Genomic DNA, 21,279 nt, shown 5'->3' on the forward strand with positions numbered 1-21,279 from the left:
TATAATAATACCATCAGTTAATGCCGGATTGTAAATCCAGAAGAAGACTGACTGTACGGGCACATTCCCCTGCAACCCGCACACTGGATTAATGGATACACTCAGTGCCAGGCCACACTGTGGTATTTGTATGTATTTGTCTGTTTGGCAGGGACATTGCACATTGATAGACACTGCTGTGAATGTGCCAGGGTTAGACACATTTATTTTCATCTGTAGTTCATGGAGATTACAACATAAAAACCAAAACATAACAAAAACGAGCAGCAGAAACGATGCAACAAAAAAACGCATGTAGCAGAAACATCCAGCAAACATGCATTCATAGAATATACATAATAATGGGATCAAGTGTCTATTTAGCAGTTAATACCAAGCAAACACATGAGCAACACAAAGCATCAAGCAGTGTTAGGATATTAAATAGAGCACACAACAAAACAGTATTTCTCAAATATATCTTCAAAATATGAATAAACGAATGGGGACTTGTTCAGCTTAGTAAATTGTTAGGTTACTCATTCTGAAAATGCAGACTGACCAGAAAGACTTTCTGAAAGGGCTCATCTGCGATCCAACAGAGAGCTGGACATCTGCACTAAAATGACAAAATGCCCACTAGCTCTGGCCAGTTGGCTTTTTTGTCTCTCTAAAAAACCTCTCTATAGAATCCCTCTTGCGTTCCATGCAGCGGTGTGGAGGAAGATCATGTTGTGAGGTGGATTATCTAAAACATATTTGTTTGTGAATCAGAAATGTTCATTGTTTCGTTTTGTGTGCCTCCACTCCCAAGCACAGCGCTAGACCTGTTTAAAATGACACGGAGGCATGTGCCTGCTGTGTTATGAATAGAAAGTCCCGGTGTTAAAAATGGAAGTTGTTAAATACATATCAGTGTAAGTCCTGCGTGACACATCTAAAAGCTTTTTCTCTCTTCTAACCAGATAAACAGAATCGAGAGGCCGCGAGAAAGAGATCTGTGGTTAAGAGACTGAGTGCAGACCAGGCAGCCGCTGAGCAGCTGAAATCTAGCGGCTTGGAAGTCAAGTCAGTTCAGAAATACTGAGAAACTCTCAGGACTAATGTTTTAAACTGAACACATTCTGTAGTTCAAGGACAATACAACTTTGTGTTTAATTTCACCAATGCACAACACAATAATGTATCTTTTTAACACATTAGTTTGTGTTGTGAATTGTAACAAACTTGTATGTTCCTTGAACAAACACAGAATGTGCTAAATTTAACACATTCGTTCTAACAGTGTAAATGTAGGTTATTCAGTGTACGTCCATCTCTGCAATAATTGTCCTTCATTATTATCATTCCTGTTCTTTCCAAGTTGATGCATTTGTGGCTTTTTGGAAATGTTTTTCAGAGCTCTGATCAGTGCAGAGTTTGTGTTGTATTAGCAGCCATGAGACACTGATGTTCAGATGCACTGATTTAAGCCCTCATGGTCCAGGGTTTCTTCCCACTGTGTTGCAGTTGTAGTTGAAGGAATATTCTGATCAGTTAACGGATTGGAAGCAGGGATGGAAGACATTGTCCACCGCCTCCGGTGAAGAGAGCTGGACGGGTTCTTGGTGCCTTGAGCTGGGCCTGAGTGTGGTCTAGACTGGAGCCAGACTTGCGATGCTGCCTGGTCTGTGGGCCTGTAGGTCAGGGGTCTCTTGTGCATCCGTGCATCCGTGCAGCTTCACACGCACCAGGGAAGCACCCAGACCCCGCTTGCAGCCCGTCCGTTCCACCGCAGGTGCTACGTGCAGCAGCTTCTCAAATTAGCCCGAGCCAGGTGCTGTGGGTGTCGTGAGCTTCTGATGTTGTGTAACTGCGCTGACACTGCACTGTGTGTGAAGGTAAAAATATCCTCTCCAGCTGCACCAGTCCAATCTGTGCCTGTTCCCCCTCCCATGGATCCTGAAATAGAAACAGGAGCGCGCACACACACACACACAGCTGCATGGCTAACGCTGTCCTGTTCCTCCCTGGCAGGGTGCGCTCGGTGGCGGTCGGGGGCGGCGGCCTATGAATGGGACGGAGGCGTGGCCGCTGCTCGGCGCCCCGGTGACTATGTGTGGCCCGGGCCAGCCTGCCGACCTGAATGCACTGGCCGGTGGTCTGGGAGGGCGGGGAGCGGGCAGGTGGCCGGGGCCGAGGCGGGGGCATGGCCAGCCCCTTCAAGATCGCGGTGCTGGGGGCGCAGGGCGTGGGCAAGACCGCGCTGGTGCGTCGCTTCCTCTACAACGAGTACAGCGAGGCGGCGCCGCCCCAGCCCGCCCCCAGCCCCGCCCGCCACGTCTACCTCCCCGCCGCCGTGCTCAACGGACACGTGCATGACCTGCAGATCACGGACTACCCCGCCATCCCCTCCTTCCCCGGGAGCACCCTGCAGGTACGCAGCGCCGACCACCACGCCCCCGGCACCGGCTCCCACGGTGCAGCACGGCCGGGCCCAGCCAGACTTCACTGGCTCCTGTACAAGACCACCGTGCTTCACTCACTTTGGCAACTGTGTGCGCCGGGTTAAACCGTTAAACCCCTTTCTGTACCCTGCTGTGCTGCTCACACACAGGCTGAACTTCACCAAACCGTGAAATGCATCTCTCTGCTGCGCATGGGGAGCCAGGTCAAGGTGGGGGGCCTCCAGTATCCCTGCCCGCTTTCCTCACCACTGGAAGTGGCGCAGTGTGACACCAGTCTCTGGAGATGCTCGTGTTTGCAGACAATTTACTCGCAATTATAATCGTACTCCCCGAGGTACCCGAGGATGAGATATGAGCCACACTCCTCCGCCAGCGAACACTGAGTTTGAGCGACTTAATTTGAAAAAGGGAGAAATGAATCCCTGGATAATTACCAAATAATAAAAAAAAAAACCACGCATGCCTGTAGAGATTGTGTAGGATTGTGTTGTGAGCGTTACAAGTGCGTCCCTGTGTACACGGCCTCGCCTGCGTGGCAGATCTGAACGAGGACTTCAGTTAAACAGCCAGCTGGGAAAACAATATCAGGTGTCAGGAAGCCTGCATTGCCTGTTGTACAAATAAATGGGTTCTTTCTTCAAGAGAGATTTACGTGTGGGTGGACAGGTGGCAATGAAGTGGTTTTGTGCGAGATGTACAGTTTCCCAGTCCTTCGTGGGTTTAGTATTAAAGCTCACTACCTGGAAAGTGCAGCTCGGCCCGTGATGCGCTGTTCTTGGAGAAGTTTCATATACACATCTTAAACAGGCATCCAGAGAAATGTGTAGGATCCTGTTGTTCGTTTCTCCCTTTTTCAAATATTTCACAGCATATGGATAAGACATGAGAGAGAGAGAGTTATCGTAACACTCTGCCGACTCAGTGAAGTAAATAAGCTCTGCGTGCTTGAACGGTTTGGTCTGAATTGACCAGCAGGAGTTGGTTCACCAGCAGCATGCCAACAAACTCGGTCTTGGTGCCAACATCACTCCCGGAGAGCGAGGCGGTGCAGGAGCATTGCGGATCTCGTCAGGGCTTGGCCGGTGCATTATGTGCTTGTCAGCTGAATCGCACGTCCTTCGGTATGAATGTCCCCTCCATCTCCTGTCCCCTGCGGTCAGATCAGCTCCAGTACGCACAGACTCACTGGGCCGCTACCCTGAGCTGGCGTTCAGTATCCCACAATTCGCAGGCCCAAAGAAGGGGAAAAAAGATCAAACTAAAAATCGGCATCATTTAAAATTCTTATGTTTTAATATATGTATATAACTTTGTAAATACAGTGCTCTCCAGAGCTGCCAGCCATTGTGTGACTGTGTGTCCCCGTGCCCACTGCCCCTGCAGTTGTGGAAATATAACAAGTCACTGAAGAAATCAAAGCCGTACTTCACTTTGCAAACGGTTGCTATCAACGGAAATGCAGTTTCCTCTGCTTTAAGTACCAGAAGGACTCTCTATTCCAGGGGTTTATCTTACAGCTGTCTAGAGCGCCATAAAACTGTAACCACACAATATTTTAAACTCGACCGGCTTTTGATTTAGGCATCGAGTGCGAAGCCTTTCTGTTGCGATGCTTTCAGAGTTGATTGCGTTTGTGTTCTGGGCGCCGGTGATGAATCGCCTGCCTGAAGGAGACAGCGCTGGGAGGAACCTGCGTTGATTAATTAAAATAATGTCCAGGTTTGAAAGCTCTGCGCAGTTCGTTAGCGGTAATCAGGGCTGTGATTAATACAAGAGTGGGGATCTGTGGTCATGTGGCCGCTGATTTGTGCTGATCTCCACTGGCAGGAGGCCCCTCTCAGCCCGGTGCGCGCGGACGAGGGCGTGTGGAAAGACCAGCGGGTCGATTGCGATCGAAACGCCAGAAACGGTAGCAAGGAGTGTAATGCAGTGGCCGACTAATTAGTGCTATTTAGGGAGTGAATTAGCGAGTTATGAACAGGCAGAGACTGTGTCCCACGGGCGTAGAGACACGGCAGACTGTCACATCCTGCCTCCTTGCACATCCTGAAGTCTCACATGTATATATACACACACACAAACACTGAGAGATCATCTTTTTTTAAGTTGTTTTGCTTTGCGACCTCTTCTTCACCATATTTGCCACCTATATCCGTGCCTGTCGATTCAGCCTCCTCTCTCCCTCCCTAGGAGTGGGCCGACTCCTGCTGTCGGGGGGTCCGCAGCGCTCATGTCTACATCCTGGTCTACGACATCTGCTGTTTCGACAGTTTCGAGTATGTGAAGACCATCCGCCAGCAGATCCTGGAGACCAGGTAGGGCAAACCCCCGGACCTGAAATTAAGACCCGTCCCTAAGCAGGCGGTGTGTCTGAAAGAGGCTGGAGTTCGTCAGGGCACCTGGCACTGCCTGGGCCGTCTCGTCACTCCCGGGAAGTGTGGAGGAGGCCGCTGTTAAATCACGGTTCTAATAGCAGGAGACACTCGGTCAGGAGATTGGGCTCTGCGCGACTGTAGCGGCACCATTAGCGCACTGGCTCCCCGGACAGGCGGGAGACGAATGAATTCGATGTCATGATAATCCAGAGGGAAGTGCGCTCGGCATCCCTCGCCTGTGGGAAGCAGTTGTGCCCCTTTTTCAAATGATTTATTTATGGATTCCTTTGCAGGTCAGGGACGTGTTTCAGTTCAAGGTTGAAAAACTCTTCTCTTGAGTCTCGTATGTACAGGGAAGACAAGACAAGCTTTGTTAAGGGTTGAAACCATTTCAGTATCAGGTTTAGCAGCTTCTGTGTTTTCCCTGTTTTCCCATTTCCGGACTGGGACGGGGGGGGCAGCTGCCTGCCCGTGCTATTCCCAGCGCTGGTGTCTGACTGATGACATGTTCCAGCATAGCGTTAACGTGGTTATTGAGGCTGAGGAGGCCGGGTGGCAAGGGCCGTGTTGGGCATCTTCCTCGGCTGCTTTCTTTCATCTCCCCCACCCCTGTCCTTCCCTGAGGACTGACAGACCCCCGGCCCCCTGCTCTGACAGCCACTGACAGGCATTAATGAGCCCCCGGCGCGCAGCGCCAGTGTGCAGTGGAGCTGAATGGGCCGCCCTTGTCTCCTGGCATTGGAGCGGACTTGAAAGAGACGCAGTCACACGATGACAGATTGTCACTGAAGCACCTGCCAGGGAGGGCAGCTGACTGAGAGCGAGACGCGAGCTGAGCGCTTAGAAAGACTTGATTATCATGACTTGGTGCTCTCTTTGAGAGTTTTCCCATTTTTATTCATTTATTTTTTAAGAACAAACCACCTCTGTTCTGTGTTCTCTGGTGTTCTGTGTTCTCTGGTGTTCTGTGTTCTCCTGTGTTCTCTGTGGTGCTCTGTGCTCTGTAATGTATTTCTGTGTTCTGTGCTCTAACCTGCACCCTGTGCTGCCCTGTGCTCTTCCCTCCCGCAGGGTGGTAGGCACAGTGGAGGCGCCCATCCTGATCGTGGGCAACAAGCGGGACCTGCAGCGTGGCCGCGTCATCCCCCGGCACAACGTGTCCGACCTGGTACGCAAGACCTGGAAGTGCGGCTACATCGAGTGCTCGGCCAAGTTCAACTGGCACGTGCTGCTGCTGTTCAGCGAGGCGCTCAAGTGCGTGGGCTGCAGCCGCTGCAAGCACGTCCACGCCGCCATCCGCTTCCAGGGTGCGCTGCGGAGGGAGCGCTGCGCCCTCATGTGACCCTGCAGGGACGTGCCCGCCTGCCCACCTGACCGCCCGACCAAGGGACCGGCCAAGCAATCACCCGGCACGGGCGCCCTTTTGGCTCTCAAGTTCACGTAGTGTTTGTTTGTTTGCTCTTTCTTGCGTCAGTTTGGTCTTGTGGTCCTTTGTGTCCTGGCGGTTGGACAGTGGACCGATTCCCCTGGATCCTCCGTGAACCCAGGTTTAAGATACAGTCCTGATCTTCCCAATAACACTGGAGAGAGGAGGATTTCTCCACAAGGCCTCTCTGGGGTCCAGCAGGGTCGGTGTGTTCTGGACACCCCGGGTGATGGGACATTGCCGTGCTGAGGAGTGGGAGGCTGAGCGGGAGGGGAGCAGCGCTGGGGTAGCGGCTGCCGGTGGGCGGTGTGCGCAGAGACGGCTTAATCCAGTGTCCCTCGCGTGCCGGTGCTCCTGTGTGTCAGCAGCGTTGGGGCCGGAGCGGGCGAGGGGATGGCAGTGAGGCCGGCGAGGGGGGATGTTGGGAGTACTGTGGGAGGCCTGTAGATTTGAGTCCTGTTTTGTTTTTTATTGTCTCTCTACAAAAGCTCCCGCCTCCCCGACACCTGCCTGGGGTCCCGTCTCTGTGTGTAAGATATATGTGTGTGTGTGTGTGTGTGTGTGTGTGTGTGCGTGTGCTTGTGCGTGTGTGTAATGACTTGGCTGAGCCAGAAACGGGCATCTGTGCGAGAGTGTCCGCCTCACCTGTGACCGCCTCTACTCATGAAGAAGGGCTGAGGGCCCACAGAATTTTGTTTTTGTTTTTTGTTTACAAGGATTGTGTTAAGAGTGGATTGTGGATTGAAGTGGCAAAAAGTATGACGACGCACCAGGTGTGACGAGGTCCACAGTGTGCCGGAGCGGGACTGACACAGCTGGAGCGGGACTGACACAGCTGGAACACGATGCTTCAATAAAACCTTTGACCCGCAGTGCGTTCCGTCTCTTTGGAGTTTCTCAGCCGCAGGTGAAGTGGAGAGGGTGAAGGCGACACGGTGTGTTCTACCCAGGTGCCCCTGTGCCCGCGCCCTCCTGCCCAAGTGCCCCCATGATCCAGTGGGGCAGGTGTCTCTCAAGCGTGACCCACATCAGTCCTGGGAGTCCTGTGAAGAATTGGTTCAGTTACCATGTTAACATCCCTGACAGAAAAGCCTCCCAGCCTGTGGGCTCACATTTTTAATAAATGTATTATTGTTGTTTAGTGTGGTTATTCCAGCCAGCGGGGCTTCAGTCACCTCTCCCTTCTCTCCACCTCTCTTTCTCTTCCATCTTGTCCCCCTCTCCCTTCCTGCCCCCTCCCCCTCTCTCGCTGCAGCGCCGCTCTGCCAGCCCCCTCCTCGGTGCCGCTGCCCTTCAAGGACACTTCTCTCCTTTGTCCTGGATAATCAATTCCAATCAATTTTAATTACAGGCTGGCGCTGAGCGATCGCACGCGCTCGGTGTGGCAGCCAGCTGGCAGACAGGAGGAGGAGGAGGAGGAGGAGGCTGCCTGCCGAGTCTCGCATCTCTCCTCTTTCACACGGGTCCTCACAGGTCAAAGGTCACATGTCATAGGGGCCCTGAATCAGTTCTCACAGTCTCCCTCCATCCATTTAAACCCGGGCCAGAACTGAATGCAGTCGGAGGCCTGGTGTGTGGCGGGTCCGGTGTGGGAGTTCAAGCTGAAGCACAGGTCCTCGCTGCCCAGAACCTGCCTTATTAAATTGAGCACATGCTCCCTATGCATAACAGAGGCATCCAGCTTTCCCCCGGCACCGCTTCTGCACTGAGTGGGGTACGAGACCGGCTTCCTCAGCACGGAGCGCCCTGTGCTGCTGTGATCCGGCACCTTGCCAGCCAGCTACTGCACCCGGACCGCTATCACTCCGGGCCCAGTCACACCCACTCACTCGCCGGACAAGCATGGTGACCTGTCTTTGTAAGTACTGGACCTTTTCTCTCCCCCAGAGAGTGAACAAACTAGTTTACTATAGTAATATTTTCAAATAGTATAGTGTAACATACTGTTACTAATACAGGCACTGTAGTGACAACCCTCTTTACAAGCAAACACTACGTTGAGAGCCAAAATTAAACCACATTTACATTAGAAAGGATGAGGGACTTTTTTTAATTTAACGTTTTTTATTAAACGCTATTATTGTTATTAAACACTTCCATGCCGTACAAAAATCAACCATTTTCAAACCTCGCATAAAAAATCTGAGTAAAAATAGAGACATCTGTTTACAAAAATATATCTGATTTAAAAATAACCATGACAGTAACAGCACTCATTAACAGATTAATCGCACGGGTAGTAAAAAGCACTACAGTCGCTGCGCTCGTCCCTCGGGCCCCAGATCACAGGCTCCAGTCTTCAAGCCCTCTCTGCTCGTCCAATTTCACAGCTCGTGACGCACGCCGGATTAGAACAAACACTTTGCTGATAACATATTAATAGACAGCAGCTCAAACAGGGCTATAAATAGCGCAGCTGACACGGGGCGGGGTGGGGGGGGCGTCAGGAGACGTGTCAAGTCCACAGAGACCCAAGGGATTAGGGTGTGTGTGTGTCTGTGTGTAGTGAGTGTGTGGGTGTGTCTGTGTGTGTGTAGTGAGTGTGTGGGTGTGTCTGTGTGTAGTGTCTGTGTGTGTGTAGTGAGTGTGTGAAAGGGAAAAGAAAAGAAAGAAGTATTCTGAGCAGAGCTCCCATGTTGTGGCTGTCCTTGACCCCCTGGACTGCACCTCAGACCCAGGACTCCTGGTCTCTCCCCGCTACCGTCTCTGCAGGGTTGTTCAGGGGGGGCCACGCCTCTTCCTCGGAGCCCATGGGGGACGAGCCCCGAGAGCTGTGTGGGCGGCGGGGGGGCGTTTTGCCGGGGGGCTTGCGTTCCTCTCGGGCCGCACGGTCGGCCTGCGCTTGGCGGTAGGAGACGGGCGTGGGGATCTTGGATGGCCTGCTGTGTGGGCGGTGGTCCCGGCGGGGGCGCACTTTGGGCCGCAGCTTCAGCTTGTAAATGGAGGGCACCCTCTCTGGCTGCTTCAGGGCCCTCCTCTGCTTGAAGGATGGGGTTCTGGACTTCGCTGGACGTTCTGAGGGGCCGTCCGGGGCCCTGGCCTTAGCACTGGCTGCATGCTCCGCACCCCCCTCCTCGCCCGTCTGCTCCCTCCACTCCAGGCTGGACCCCAGCGAAGACCAGGAGCTTGCCTTGAGGGGCCGGGGGACGACCAGCCCGTCCGGTTCGGGCTCCACCGGACCACTTCCCACAGGGCCGCCTGGAATCTGGGCCACCCAGCGCTGCACGTCCACCCTGCGGAGCGAGCGGGGGCCCCGGGAGAGCTCGGCCACCACGGCGCTGAAGCTGGCCTGGTCCTGGGGGGGCTTGGGAGGGGATGCCACCGGCCTCGGGGATGGGCTGCGGGGGGCCGTGGGAGCGCTCTCCGGGGGGTGCTCCTCAACAGGAGGGGCCGTGTCTGGGGTGCAGGAGCCCCCCCCTCCCTCCTCGCTGAGGCTGTCGTCCGACTCCAGGGCCAGCTGCTGCAGGTTGGCCAGGATCTCGTGCTCCAGGCTGCGGTACAGACGTCTCTCCTGCTCGGGGCTCAGGGGCGGCGGGGTGAAGAGCTGCCCCCTGTCCGGCTTGGCCTCGCTCTGAACCCGGGGCCGTGGCACACCGTCGCCCCTGTTGCTGTTGTTCCAGTTGCTGTTGCTGGGCTGGGTCACACCGAGCCACACCGTGTCTCCACCGGCCCACGCCCTGACCTCTCTGGGCTGCCTGGCGCCCGGCCTGCCTCCTCCGTTCATCACAGAGCTGCTGCCAGTGGGCGCTGCGGAGCTGCCGCTAGTGCCCCTGCCCTCTGCCGGATGCCCTCCTGTCGTTCTAATGACGGGTGTGCCGGGCCTGGGCTGGGCCGGGCTGGGTGGAGTGCTGGCTGGTCTGCGGAGGGGCACATCTCTGGGGGGCTGCTGCTGTGGGGAGATCAAGGCCTTGATGGGACTGCGGCTGCGAACAGGGGTGGAGGGCCTGTTTGGAAGCATGAGCCCAGCCTGCCTCTGCAGCCCAGTTCTGTTCTGGGGGGCGGCGCCGGCAGGGGCTGGACTCTGCCTCACTGTGGAGGTGAGCCGCTCCGGGGTCCAGGAGTGGCCCAGCGGCCGGTCAGAGGGGGGCGGTGGGTGGGTCAGGGAGAGTTGGCTCCGCGGCCGCTGAAGAACCACGGGCGTCCGGGGGCGTGGGGGGTTGGGCTGTGTGGCGGCAGGGGCCGCTGGGGTGGGCGAGGGGGCTGGGCGGGGCAGGCTGCTGGTCTGGCGCAGAGAGGGGCTCCCCCGTGTCACCTGCCTGCCTGTCCTGGCGGCAGCACTGAAAGCATCGTCCTCTTGGCCCTTGCTGGATCTCTCCCGCAGTCTGAAACCACAAACACACAGGGATTACAGTCTGAAACCACACACACACACACGTACACACACAGATACACACACACGTACACACAGATACACGTACACACAGATACAGATACAGATACACACACATGTACACACACACGTACATACACACAGATACAGATACACACACACGTACACACAGATACACACACACGTACACACACACACACGTACACACAGATACATACACACACACACGTACACACACACGTACACACAGATACATACACACACACACGTACACACAGATACAGATACAGATACACACACACGTACACACAGATACACACACACGTACACACAGATACACACACATGTACACACAGATACACACACATGTACACACAGATACACACACAGACACACAAACACAGAATCTGTCTGACTGCAGATAAAAAGTCTTGTTGCTATGGAAACCAAACAGCCAGTTTCAGGCCCTTCAAACCCGCTGCCTCTGAGGAGACAGAGTTCTGCAGCGGCGCCCCCCCACAAGAGCGCTCCCTCCCCCTCACCTGCTGGGGGTGGGCGGCCGGAGCCCCGTGGCCGTAGCGGGTCGAGGGCCGGGGGAGGCGGCGCGGGGCGGGGGGCTGCTGTTCCGGCCCGGCCTCAGGCTGCTGGGGGGGGCGGAGGATGTCCAGTGCACGGGGGGCGGGGGGGTCTGAGCGCGGCTCAGCAGCAGGGTGGGCTGGGGGCGGCCCTGACCGTCAGAGCTGGGTGCCAGGCGGGCCATGATCTCGTGGCTGGGTGCAGACGGGCGCTGGGGGCTCGCCAGCTTTGCCTGCTTGTGAGCTGGACGAGAGAGAGAGAGAGAATTCCGGCTCTGGCACACACACTGCATCCGTAAGCACGGCTGTGTTTTATATTAAATGAGATGGATGACAGGGGACCCAATCTCACGGTCCAAAACACCAGCAGTCAAGGAGCAAACTGTGGTGATGAATGCCCTCTAGTGGCTACAGCGTGGTAATGACAGGACAGCTGCTGTAAGACCCCGAATCCATAAGCATGTGTGTGTTCTCAGAGCCCCACTGTCTGTGTCCGTCGAGACTCACCGAGGGCCGGGCAGCGGCAGGGGTCGTGCTTGTCCAGGTAGTGCTCCAGCGTGTCCCAGCCTCCTCCCACACGGACCATCACGTGATTCCGCAGGATCTGAGAGGGAGGCCGAGGGAGAGAGGGGCAGGACATGGAGATGTGCGGAAGAGAGAGGGACAGAGGGACAGGGGGGGACAGTGGGGGACAGGGATCAGAAAGAGAGAGGGGGCGGAGACTGAGGGGGACGTACCCTGATGAAGATCAGTGTGCTGGAGTCGCCCACTCTGTACTTGCCCTCCGACACCTTCACCATGGGGAACAGGGTGGGGCAGGTGCAGCGGCTCACCAGGAACTGCACCTGCGCCCGGGACAGAGACATGGGCCGTCAGAGCCGAGCCCCAGCCGCCCCCTTATCAGCAGATAAGACCCACACGCCCTCGTCCCTCTAATCTCCCCGCTGGCCTAATCGCTGAGATATGTCCCTCATTAAGACAGAGCCAAGGGGATCTCTATACTGACAGAGACACAATGTTACAACACTGCCCTATCCGTCAGTGACTGGGTGTGTCTAATGACTGTAATGATATATACGTATATGATTTATTACAGTCACTGAATACAGAGTTCAATTAACTGCATAACTGTAAGTCCTTAAGATTAAGCTCTGGCCTACTGTTACCTCTCTAACGGCACTATCAACAATATCATTATTCATAGTAATGGCCCCCTCACGATCTCATCCAGGTTCTTGAAGTCGGACAGGCGGCGCTGCGGTTTGGGCAGGGGGGTCTCCTCGGGGGGCAGGTGCAGCTCCTCCCGGATCTCCTCCTCGATCTCACGCTCCAGCTGGATCAGTACCGGGGCGGCCATCCCGAAGCGGGCCGCCCGCCGCGCCAGCTCCAGCAGGCACAGGACGAAGTGCTTCTCGTTCTTGCGCAGAACCAGGTCCTCCGTCTCGAACATGAGCACGTCTGCAACACAGCGGTCAGGCACACGGGTTTACGGAGACTCATGGATCCTGTGACAGCTGTCTGCCACAAAGGAGTGTCAGTGAATATGTGCAGACACAAATAAATCATAATCATGGTAACATTAATGTTTGTTTCTATTCTTCCTACTGTTGTTTGTGATGTGTATCGTTTAAAAGCACACAGATACACACACACGTACACACAGATACAGATACACACACACACACCGTCCAAGTTTATTCGACTCTAATTCTAGTGCTGGACATCTATGGGTTGAAATGTAGTTTCTCTTGGAGAGATTGAGGGGAGCTGATTGACTCCACTTGGCTCACTTCTCCCTCCTGTGGTCACAATGTGAATCGCTCTCCTCCACTAATGCTGTGGGGGGGATCCCTGTCACTGTCACCTAGGTGAGGAGCCGGACTTCTCACTACAAACTTGTGCCTAAACAAAGCACCTGGAAATAGCCTGGAAATAGGTACGAGCAGATCACAGTGGCTTCAGGAAAACCTTTGTTTCCCGGGTCAGGGGGTGTTTAAAGACAGTTACTGTTTTTTTAGAAGGACTCAAGATAGCACGGTCTGCGGCCGCATGAAATCGACATCTGGAGCAGCCTTGTGATATGTGTGTAATATAACGATTTACGTACTCGATACACAGAACAATGTTTATGTATTTTAAAAATACACGAAGGACCATCGAAAAAACAAAACAACGCAAGTCCCACACAGCAGGTGGACTATGGCCCAGACTCATATTGGTGCCCCTGTCTTCTGAGGATCTGTGCCAGAGGGGACAGTGTGAGGCTGATACACACGATAGTCAAGCAGCAGAGCATGTAGTCCTGTGTGGTTCACTGTGTGAAGCTCTGCTCTATGTCCTGGAGGGCATGGGTTCAAATTCTGGTGTAGCACCTTGTCTTCTGACAGGCTCTTGTTTGGTCTGTGTTTTAGGGGCAGTAATGGTTCTAATACCAGATCCTTGATGATGACACACATTAGTTAGTACATTGTGGCTCACTGTGTGGAGTGCTGCTCTAGAAGCTTAGAGGATATGAGTTCAAATCCAGGCTGAGGAGCTCATGACTCAGGTAAGTATGTTTAGAAATATAATACTAACCAATGTCAACTGTGCTATATGTAGATGCCAGCTCTATCATATAGCCTAATAAGGATTGCCTCATGCCCCAGTTGCCTGTCATGTCACCTTGTTGGCCCTTCACTTTGTCTGCTATTCAGTTTGCCCTAGTGGCTAAAAGTCACTGAGGGTGTTGCAAAACTATATATTTTTTTTTAATAATTCAGACAAACAGCCTCTTACTGTGAACACTATTGTATCCCTTGATGTACTTATGCTCAGTGACCAGCAGGCTTCTCAGCCTGGATTTGAACCCAGGCCCTTGCAGTCTTTAGACCAGCACTGCATGTAGTGAGCCACAAGGGAGCCCCCTTTTAAATATCCAATTATCTAGTATATGAACCTCACAGTGCCCCCCCCCCCGACCCCCAGTCCTAAAACAGCAGCTTGTCAGAAGACAGGTGCTGCACCAGGATTCAAACCCAGGCCCTGCAGGACATACAGCAAGACTTCATGCAATGAGCCACACAGGACTACATGCACTGCTGCTTGAATACCTTGTGTATCAACCTCACACTTCCCTCTCCAGCACTGAAACAGCAGCAACAATTGTGGGAAACAGCAGGATGTGAACACAGGACCTACCAGCTTCCAGGCAAGCAGTGCACCACAAAGGCTTCTGTTATTTGTGCAGAGATCTGGTGTGTCAGCCTCACACTAAAACAACACACAAGCAACAGACCTTCAGAAGACAGGGGCTCCACCAGGACTTGAACTCAGGACTTGCCAGCTTCAAGATCAGCACCCTGCATGGGGAGCCACACAGGACTTCACATACAGGTCTTAGAAGATCTGCTATATCCACTGCACAGTGGACCTGCCAGCTCCAGAACAGAGCACATAGACGGACTGATGGAAGATGGATACCAGGATCTGAGCCAGGTCCCGCTAGGTTTCAGCACACAGTGCATTGAACCACAAGGAGTGCCCTTTGAATTTCTTCGAGTTCTGGTATATCAGCCTCACACTGCCCCCTCTGGTGCTAACACTGAAGACAACCAGCCTGTGGTGTTTTGTAGAAGTGCAGCCATATTAGCTATTTCACACCACAGTCCTGGTTCCTTCAGTAGCTCTGACTCTGTAATGAGCAATATTCTGGAACACACAATTCATTAGGTGTTTATTAATAAATGTGGACACCTCCTTAAAGCGCGGTTTAGATTATGCCTAGCTTTCCTGTGCTCTTTTATACCTTATTTTCCATTCTCTCTGATTGCTGGTTAGTGCTTGGTGCTCTCCAGGCGCGTCTGGCCCGGTTCTGGGCACCACACTGGTTTGCTGTCTGGGGTCCATGCGCTCAATAATAATTCACTCACTCAACCCCACCTTTAATGCGCATCTGGGTCCGGCACCAGCTGATGAAGTTGGACACGTTGTCCCGGGCCACGAAGGTCCCTGGCTGGGCGGCGCCGACGTAGGTGACCCCGGAGCCGGGCAGCTGCACCCGGGCCGCCCTGGAGCCGAACTCCCGGCGGAAGGTCTCGGCGGCGCCGGTGATGCTGTTGGCGAGCTGGCACAGCACGGCCCCGGTCTCCAGCGCGTCCAGGAAGGTGTCCAGCGTGATGTCCAGCCGGTACAGGTCGCGCAGCCACTCCGCCAGGTCCTCCTTCATGGCGAACAGGTACTCCTCGCTGGACCTGAAGGGCCGGATGCTGCGGGTGGGAGCGCTGTGGATCCCCGACATGTTGCGAGGGTGTCAGACACACACACACACTATAGATATATTACAATAGGATAATAATTAGGATACACTGTGACGGAGACAAGTCCAGCTTCATTGGAAGCGCGTCCCGGGCCCCACCTGTCCTCTCATGCGGGGATGGGCAGACTGCGGCCGCAAGGCGAAACTTTGGCGAAGTTACACAAGCAATGCGACCAAGTCAGGATGCAATGCGGTCCTGCGGGGCCGTTTCTGGGTGGAAATCGTTCACTTGCGCTCGCTGTGCGCAGGAAACTGCCCGTCTGTCCCTCAGCGCCGTCCCGCGGCCACCGCGGCTCTCCGGCGTCGCGCTACTGCTGCGGGTTCCCACACAACTCGGACCCGCTGCGGCTCGGAGCTGCTGCCGAGGGAGACGCGCCGCCGGCCGGGCTGCTGTGCGGGCTGCTCTCCTAGGTTACAGCTTCACACAAACACTGGCGTTAACCATTTCGTGGCCACTCCCTTGACTCTTGCTAGCTTGGGCACATCTCGTCTTGCCATGGAAGAATGAGTTGTCCGAAATGTCAACATGGTATATCACTTCAAAATAAATGATTTTGCTAGAACACCAGTGGAGCAATCAGGGAGAAACTTTACACGGCAACTCTCTGCGCATCCACGCCTCTGGAGACTAACCTTGCGCAGCGCATAGTTTGCAGAATAAAGAAATGTGAGGCATTCAAACACTGGAGATAAAGTGCTGGCAAAAAATAAAGAAATAAACTACAGAAATGTCTCCTGCGGTCCTGACACAAAACTGAATAATCTGCCCATTTTAGCTGTTACCCCGATTAGTACAGAGTATAAATGTAGGGGGTGGGGGGGTCCTAAAACTGTCCTCCAGTTCTGTGCAGCCTCAGGGCCACAGCTCCCCCAGCATGTTCCACTGCTGCCCTGTGCCGCAGTGAGGACCTACCAGGCCGAGATACAGGACCAATATACCCAGCAAGGTCAGACCAATATACACAGATCGGACGAGCAGAACTGGTTGAGGAAAATACCACTGTTGCAAAGCCATGTTCTGTACTTAAAAAGAAAACATCAAATGCAGAATAGACTCTTACAATGTAGTTGTAATTAAACAAACTCAAATCTGACAAAACCCAAGACAGGTTTGGACCATTTATCACTCAGTCTGAACAAATACAGTTGTTGTTTTCCTGCATCCACATCTGTTTATTTACTCTTGAAAGCAATCCTCTTCTTCGGTAATGATCCTGATACAGACCAAACTGTAAACTGCAAAGAACAAGTCTTGAGTAGAAACAGGGTAAACATCAAGCACAACATTATCAGCACAGGGTCAGGCTTCACACACACACACACACCAAAGCACTTCTCACATTAAAACACGCGACTGTGACGATATCAACACCACCATTTAAACAGAAAGAAACTTTGCTTGATTGTACGGTTAGTGGAGAAGTTATCTTTCATAAGCCCCAGCAGCACAGACTCTCACCTACAGCATGTTTGTGCCGACGGACACACATCCTCTCCGGGACATCGTCTTATTTCATAGGGTAAAGTAGTGATACAACCATTGTCGAGTTTTCCAAAACAGAGAATTATCAACATGTAAAAAAAACAGTGATTTCACAGGAGTCAATGGAAAGTGCTCGCTCAGAATTCGATTTCTCCATTTAAAGTTATAAACATCACAATCTACCGATGGCTGCATATATCCAACAGAGACATTAAGCGGTAAGAGTGTGTGTGTGTGTGTGACAGTGTACACGCACACACCAGTCTGAGAATGAGGGAATAAAGGAGAATAGGAACCAACTGAAAACCAGAAATTACAAGAACTTTTTCCATGAGCTGTTCAAAACAAAACTAAATTGTGTCCAAGTGGAAACACCTGCAGCAAACGCATGAACTGATAGCAACAGCACAAATTCACTGCATTATAACTTTTAATACATTAAAAAACATTGAACACAGATGTGTTTCGCCAGAGCAGATCCGGTCATAGTAACGATATGAACGGCGACTACACAAAGCCCCCCCAGGAAGCACACAATCTCACACACGCATGTGGCGTGTAAATCTCAGGGGAACAAAAGACAAAATCAAGACATGAATCCGAAAACAAACATAAGGTTTATTGATGATATAATTTATATTTCAGGACAATAACAAACTACGCCATATCAGACTTCATGGTTTCGGTTGCACAAGTGCTTCGAGTCTCGTAAAGTGACTTTTCTCCACATCACACGCGTGTGGCGGCGCCGGCTCGCTGGATCGCAGACGCTCACTTCCTGCTCTTGGCGAATTCCTCTCCTTTCTTGATGGAGCCCTTCAGCTCCCCCATGGCCTCGGCCACCAGCTTCTCCTCGAAGGGCGACAGCTTGCCCAGCCCCAGGTTCTTCTCAATGCCCTTTTTCTGGAGAAAACGCAAAAATAACAAATAAACAAATAAACCCACAGTCGTCGCACTGCTCACTGCAAACCAGTGCATAAAGGTGCCCAATTAACAAGCCAGGCCTACCCCGAGCAGCAGCGGTGTGGAGAAGTACGGCGACTCCGTCTCCTCCGACCGCACAAACGCGCACTCCACCACGCCCTCCTTCCCGTTCATGGCGTCCAGCAGCGAGAAGACGAACCGCGCCCCGGCGTAGGCCATGGACAGAGTGGCGGAGCCTGCGGCACGAAACAAAACCCATCAGCCAGAGGACAGAGAGCACGATCCCGGACCCCCCAGGGCACACCCGGCCCGGGCAGCGCCAGAGAGAACCAGACCCATCCTCACCCCGGCACCCCCCCATTTAGCAAGTGGCGTTATTTTGCCATTTGTTCACAACCCCAGAAAATATAATTTCAACCCAGATGAGAAACCCTCAGAAGGAGGTGGGCAGTGGAGAGAGAGAACGGACACACAGCCTCGGCCCCTCGGGGCCCACGTCTCCGGCTCACCTGCTCCAGCCTTGGCCTGCACCACCTCGGTCCCGGCGTCCTGGATGCGGACCGTCAGCGCGGACAGCTTGTCCTCGGGGAAGTCCACTTTAGGGGTGCACTGAAACAACACAGCCAGCATTGGACACAGCCCAGGACAGCACAGCCGACGACAGATCAGGACTTCCTGTACCCCCCCCTACCTGTGAGATGAGAGGAATGATGGTCTTCCCTGCGTGGCCCCCCACCACCGGCACGTTGACCCGCGCTGGGTCCAGGCCCTGAGAGAGAGAGAGAGAGAGAGAGAGCCCACCGTCAGTCCCTTCCCCTGGAGGACACAGAGGATCCACTGTGCCCCCCACTGCAGGGCAACAGCACCCCCTGCTGCCATGCATCACCACCCCCCCACCCCAAATGCAGATGTGTGAGGCCGTGTCCCGTGTGCGGCCGTGTCCCGTGTGCGGCCGTGTCTTGCCTTCAGCTCTGCGACGAAGGTGTTCGCTCTGACGATGTCCAGTGTTGTGACGCCGAAGATCCGGTTTGGGTTGTAGACGCCGTGCTTCTTGAAGACCTCCGACGTGATGGGAATAGTGGAGTTGACCTACAGAGACAAGCACACGAAGATCAACAAACCAATGACACGTCACTCTGGAAAAGAGCGCCAACGAGCGGATCCAGGGGCCACTGCTGGGGCCGGCGTCCTGCTCAACGCTCGGACGCTCGGAAAGGACACTCACCGGGTTGGCGATGACGCAGATCATGGCCTCGGGGCAGTGCTTGGCACAGGCCTCGGCCAGGTTGGCCACGATGGTGGCGTTGGTGTTGAAGAGGTCGTCACGGGTCATGCCTGGGACACAGGGAGAGAGTTGGACCCGTGTGATATGCATGTGTACAACGCGCTGTATCAGTGCGTGGTGAAGCAGACAAGTGGCTTTGCATGAAGACTGCAGAGAAGGATCCTAATACACGATCCTGCACGGGGACCGGTAAAGAGGCGGCTCGGCGTGCGGTGACTCACCGGGCTTCCTGGGGACGCCGGCGGGGATCACCACCACCTCACAGCCCTTCAGAGCCTCGCCCAGCTGCTCGGGGCCCAGGTGTCCTGAGGAAGAGAAGCACGGTCAGGAGCCGCAGCTGGAGCTCCTGGATCACATCACAGGGTCACACATAAACAGATCGAAGCTCCAGGCCTCGGGCTCACAGAGCCGGCATCGGTGCCACCAGCTGGCAGGGGGGGTGCATTTATAGGTTTATTAACTATTGGCGCTGGAGCTTAAATATTCTGTCAAATGATAAAGGGGATCTTTGATTAGTCTGTGAACACACACACACACACAATTGTAATTCATGGTTAAGGAATGACAAGGATCTGCAGCCCAGCTTGAGGGACAGGTTTAATTCCCCCCCCTGCAATTCACAGCCCAGACTTAAGAACACAAAACTACTGCCCCCCCCGCAGTGAGGTCCGAGCCCCAGCCCAGAGGACAGAGGACAGAGGAGCAGGAGGGGAGGGAGGAGAGGGGAGACCAGAGACCAGACACGGCACACATGTCCTCAGGTCTTGGCTCCAGACCCACTTTCAGAAACCGGATACAGCCTTTAAACAGCCTGCTGCGTCACCGGGCCGAGCCAGAGCAACACCTCACCTCACCTCACTCGCCGTGCCGCTGCGCTGTGCGCCTTGTGAAACAGCTTTTTACAGTTCATGCGTGTGAGGTTTTGAACATCTGGGGGAGATCTGGATCAATAAACAGACTTTCACTTTCTATTTGTCTCCCCAGTCAGTGGCGTCTATATCAGCTGTTCCCATTCCTGATCCTATTCCCAGACAATGCACCTTCAGTGTGTGGAGAGGGGGCGGTGGTCTCTATACCTCTGTGGGGGGGTTCAGGGTCGGAGGGGTCTTACCGGTGACATTGGCCCTGGTCTCGATGTGGCTGAGGTCGGCCGCCACGCCGGGGGTGTGGGCGATGTCGTACAGGGACAGTTGGCTGACCAGCGGACTGTTCTTCAGCAGCAGGGACAGGGGCTGGCCGATGCCCCCCGAGGCGCCCAGCACTGCCACCCGGGCATGGCTCTGGAGAGAGAGACAGAGACGGAGATGGAGTCAGGCTAGCCATTGCAAAACAGGTTACATCAATTAACCAATAACGGTCCATCAGTGAGTGGTGGAGCTGAGTGGCAGAAATTAAACAATATTACAGATGTCAAACACTAAGCATAGCCATGGACAAAACCAGGTGTGGTATAATTACACACACACACTTATTATTATACAGTGAGTGTCTGTCGGTCATGACCCCAGGCCGGCAGCGCTGAAGCAACACACAGGAAGTGAGTCAGGGCAGGAGGAAGCGAGCTGTGGTGCTCAGTGAGGGCGAGGGCACCTCCAATGGGCCCGGCATGCTTTAACCGGCCAGTGCCAGGTCTCCCCCCGGGCCTGCACTGCTCCTCCCACCCAAATGAACCCAAGGGGGCACCGGAGACCAAGACGTTGATCAGACCCCGAACTGAAGAGCATCCCTTCCTCTACAGAGGGCATCAGCAGAAGCGCAGTTGTGTGAATGAAACCTGGCGCTTTTACACCATTAACGTCCTCGCTGCGACAGATGCCGGTTTCGCGCACCCATTCAGGGGGCAAAGCGGACCCCCACCGGAGGGCGGCGTCTCACCGCGGCAGCTCTGCCCGCTGCCGTCCTGCGAGTCCGAGCCCTCTCCGCGACTCACCTGCGAGGATGTGGACAGGCTGCGGCCGATGCTCAGTGCGGGTCTGGCGACGCGGGAGAACATGATCTACTACGACTTCGCTCCGATTTAAGACAGGAAAGAAAATGCCGGCGTGAGACTCCGCAGCGCAGTGACTCCAACGTCCTCTATCAGCCGCACAAGACAGCGCCACCAACCTTGCCTGCCTAGGCCCGCCCCTTTCAGCCCCCACACGGCACCCCATTGGCC

General features: G+C 54.1%; 3 protein-coding genes across 3 annotated transcripts in view; 1 reads left to right on the forward strand and 2 right to left on the reverse strand.

Annotated features, from left to right (window-relative positions):
- Positions 1-7,099, forward strand: part of rasl10b (RAS like family 10 member B) — an 8,438-nt gene extending 1,339 nt beyond the window's left edge. The window contains exons 2-4 of the mRNA XM_066696028.1: positions 1,996-2,395; positions 4,617-4,741; positions 5,873-7,099. Of these exons, the coding sequence (XP_066552125.1) occupies positions 2,105-2,395; positions 4,617-4,741; positions 5,873-6,143 (687 nt within the window). The 5' untranslated portion in view covers positions 1,996-2,104 and the 3' untranslated portion in view covers positions 6,144-7,099. The remainder of the gene's footprint in view (positions 1-1,995; positions 2,396-4,616; positions 4,742-5,872) is intronic.
- Positions 7,100-8,271: 1,172 nt separating this feature from the next.
- gas2l2 (growth arrest specific 2 like 2) lies at positions 8,272-15,800 on the reverse strand. The gene is made up of 6 exons (XM_066696258.1): positions 15,054-15,800; positions 12,352-12,590; positions 11,870-11,977; positions 11,640-11,736; positions 11,100-11,376; positions 8,272-10,549 (listed from the first exon to the last, which is right to left on the reverse strand). The coding sequence occupies exons 1-6, from the start codon at positions 15,409-15,411 to the stop codon at positions 8,896-8,898; spliced, it is 2,733 nt and encodes a 910-aa protein (XP_066552355.1). The 5' UTR covers positions 15,412-15,800; the 3' UTR covers positions 8,272-8,895.
- Positions 15,801-17,510: 1,710 nt separating this feature from the next.
- Positions 17,511-21,225, reverse strand: mdh2 (malate dehydrogenase 2, NAD (mitochondrial)). The gene is made up of 9 exons (XM_066695669.1): positions 21,052-21,225; positions 20,233-20,401; positions 19,343-19,426; positions 19,062-19,171; positions 18,800-18,925; positions 18,528-18,605; positions 18,346-18,445; positions 17,921-18,072; positions 17,511-17,815 (listed from the first exon to the last, which is right to left on the reverse strand). Exons 1-9 carry the CDS (start codon positions 21,112-21,114, stop codon positions 17,684-17,686), a joined length of 1,014 nt encoding a protein of 337 aa, XP_066551766.1. The 5' UTR covers positions 21,115-21,225; the 3' UTR covers positions 17,511-17,683.
- Between the last annotated feature and the right edge of the window lie 54 nt (positions 21,226-21,279).

The sequence above is a fragment of the Amia ocellicauda genome, chromosome 22 (genome assembly GCF_036373705.1).
Source record: "Amia ocellicauda isolate fAmiCal2 chromosome 22, fAmiCal2.hap1, whole genome shotgun sequence".
NCBI lineage: Eukaryota > Metazoa > Chordata > Actinopteri > Amiiformes > Amiidae > Amia > Amia ocellicauda.

What these genes read in the sequence shown, in the direction of transcription:
- gas2l2 (XM_066696258.1), bottom strand. Translation starts at nt 15,411, where the DNA reads ATGTCGGGGATCCACAGCGCTCCCACCCGCAGCATCCGGCCCTTCAGG. An exon ending in GACCCAGATGCGCATTAAAG is followed by an intron (nt 12,591 to 15,053) that starts GTGGGGTTGAGT and finishes GCTGTGTTGCAG; the next exon opens with ACGTGCTCATGTTCGAGACG. An exon ending in GCACACTGATCTTCATCAGG is followed by an intron (nt 11,737 to 11,869) that starts GTACGTCCCCCT and finishes CCTCCCTCTCAG; the next exon opens with ATCCTGCGGAATCACGTGAT.
- mdh2 (XM_066695669.1), bottom strand. Translation starts at nt 21,114, where the DNA reads ATGTTCTCCCGCGTCGCCAGACCCGCACTGAGCATCGGCCGCAGCCTG. An exon ending in GCCTGTCCACATCCTCGCAG is followed by an intron (nt 20,402 to 21,051) that starts GTGAGTCGCGGA and finishes CTCTCTCTCCAG; the next exon opens with AGCCATGCCCGGGTGGCAGT. An exon ending in GCAGGCCAAGGCTGGAGCAG is followed by an intron (nt 18,073 to 18,345) that starts GTGAGCCGGAGA and finishes TTCGTGCCGCAG; the next exon opens with GCTCCGCCACTCTGTCCATG.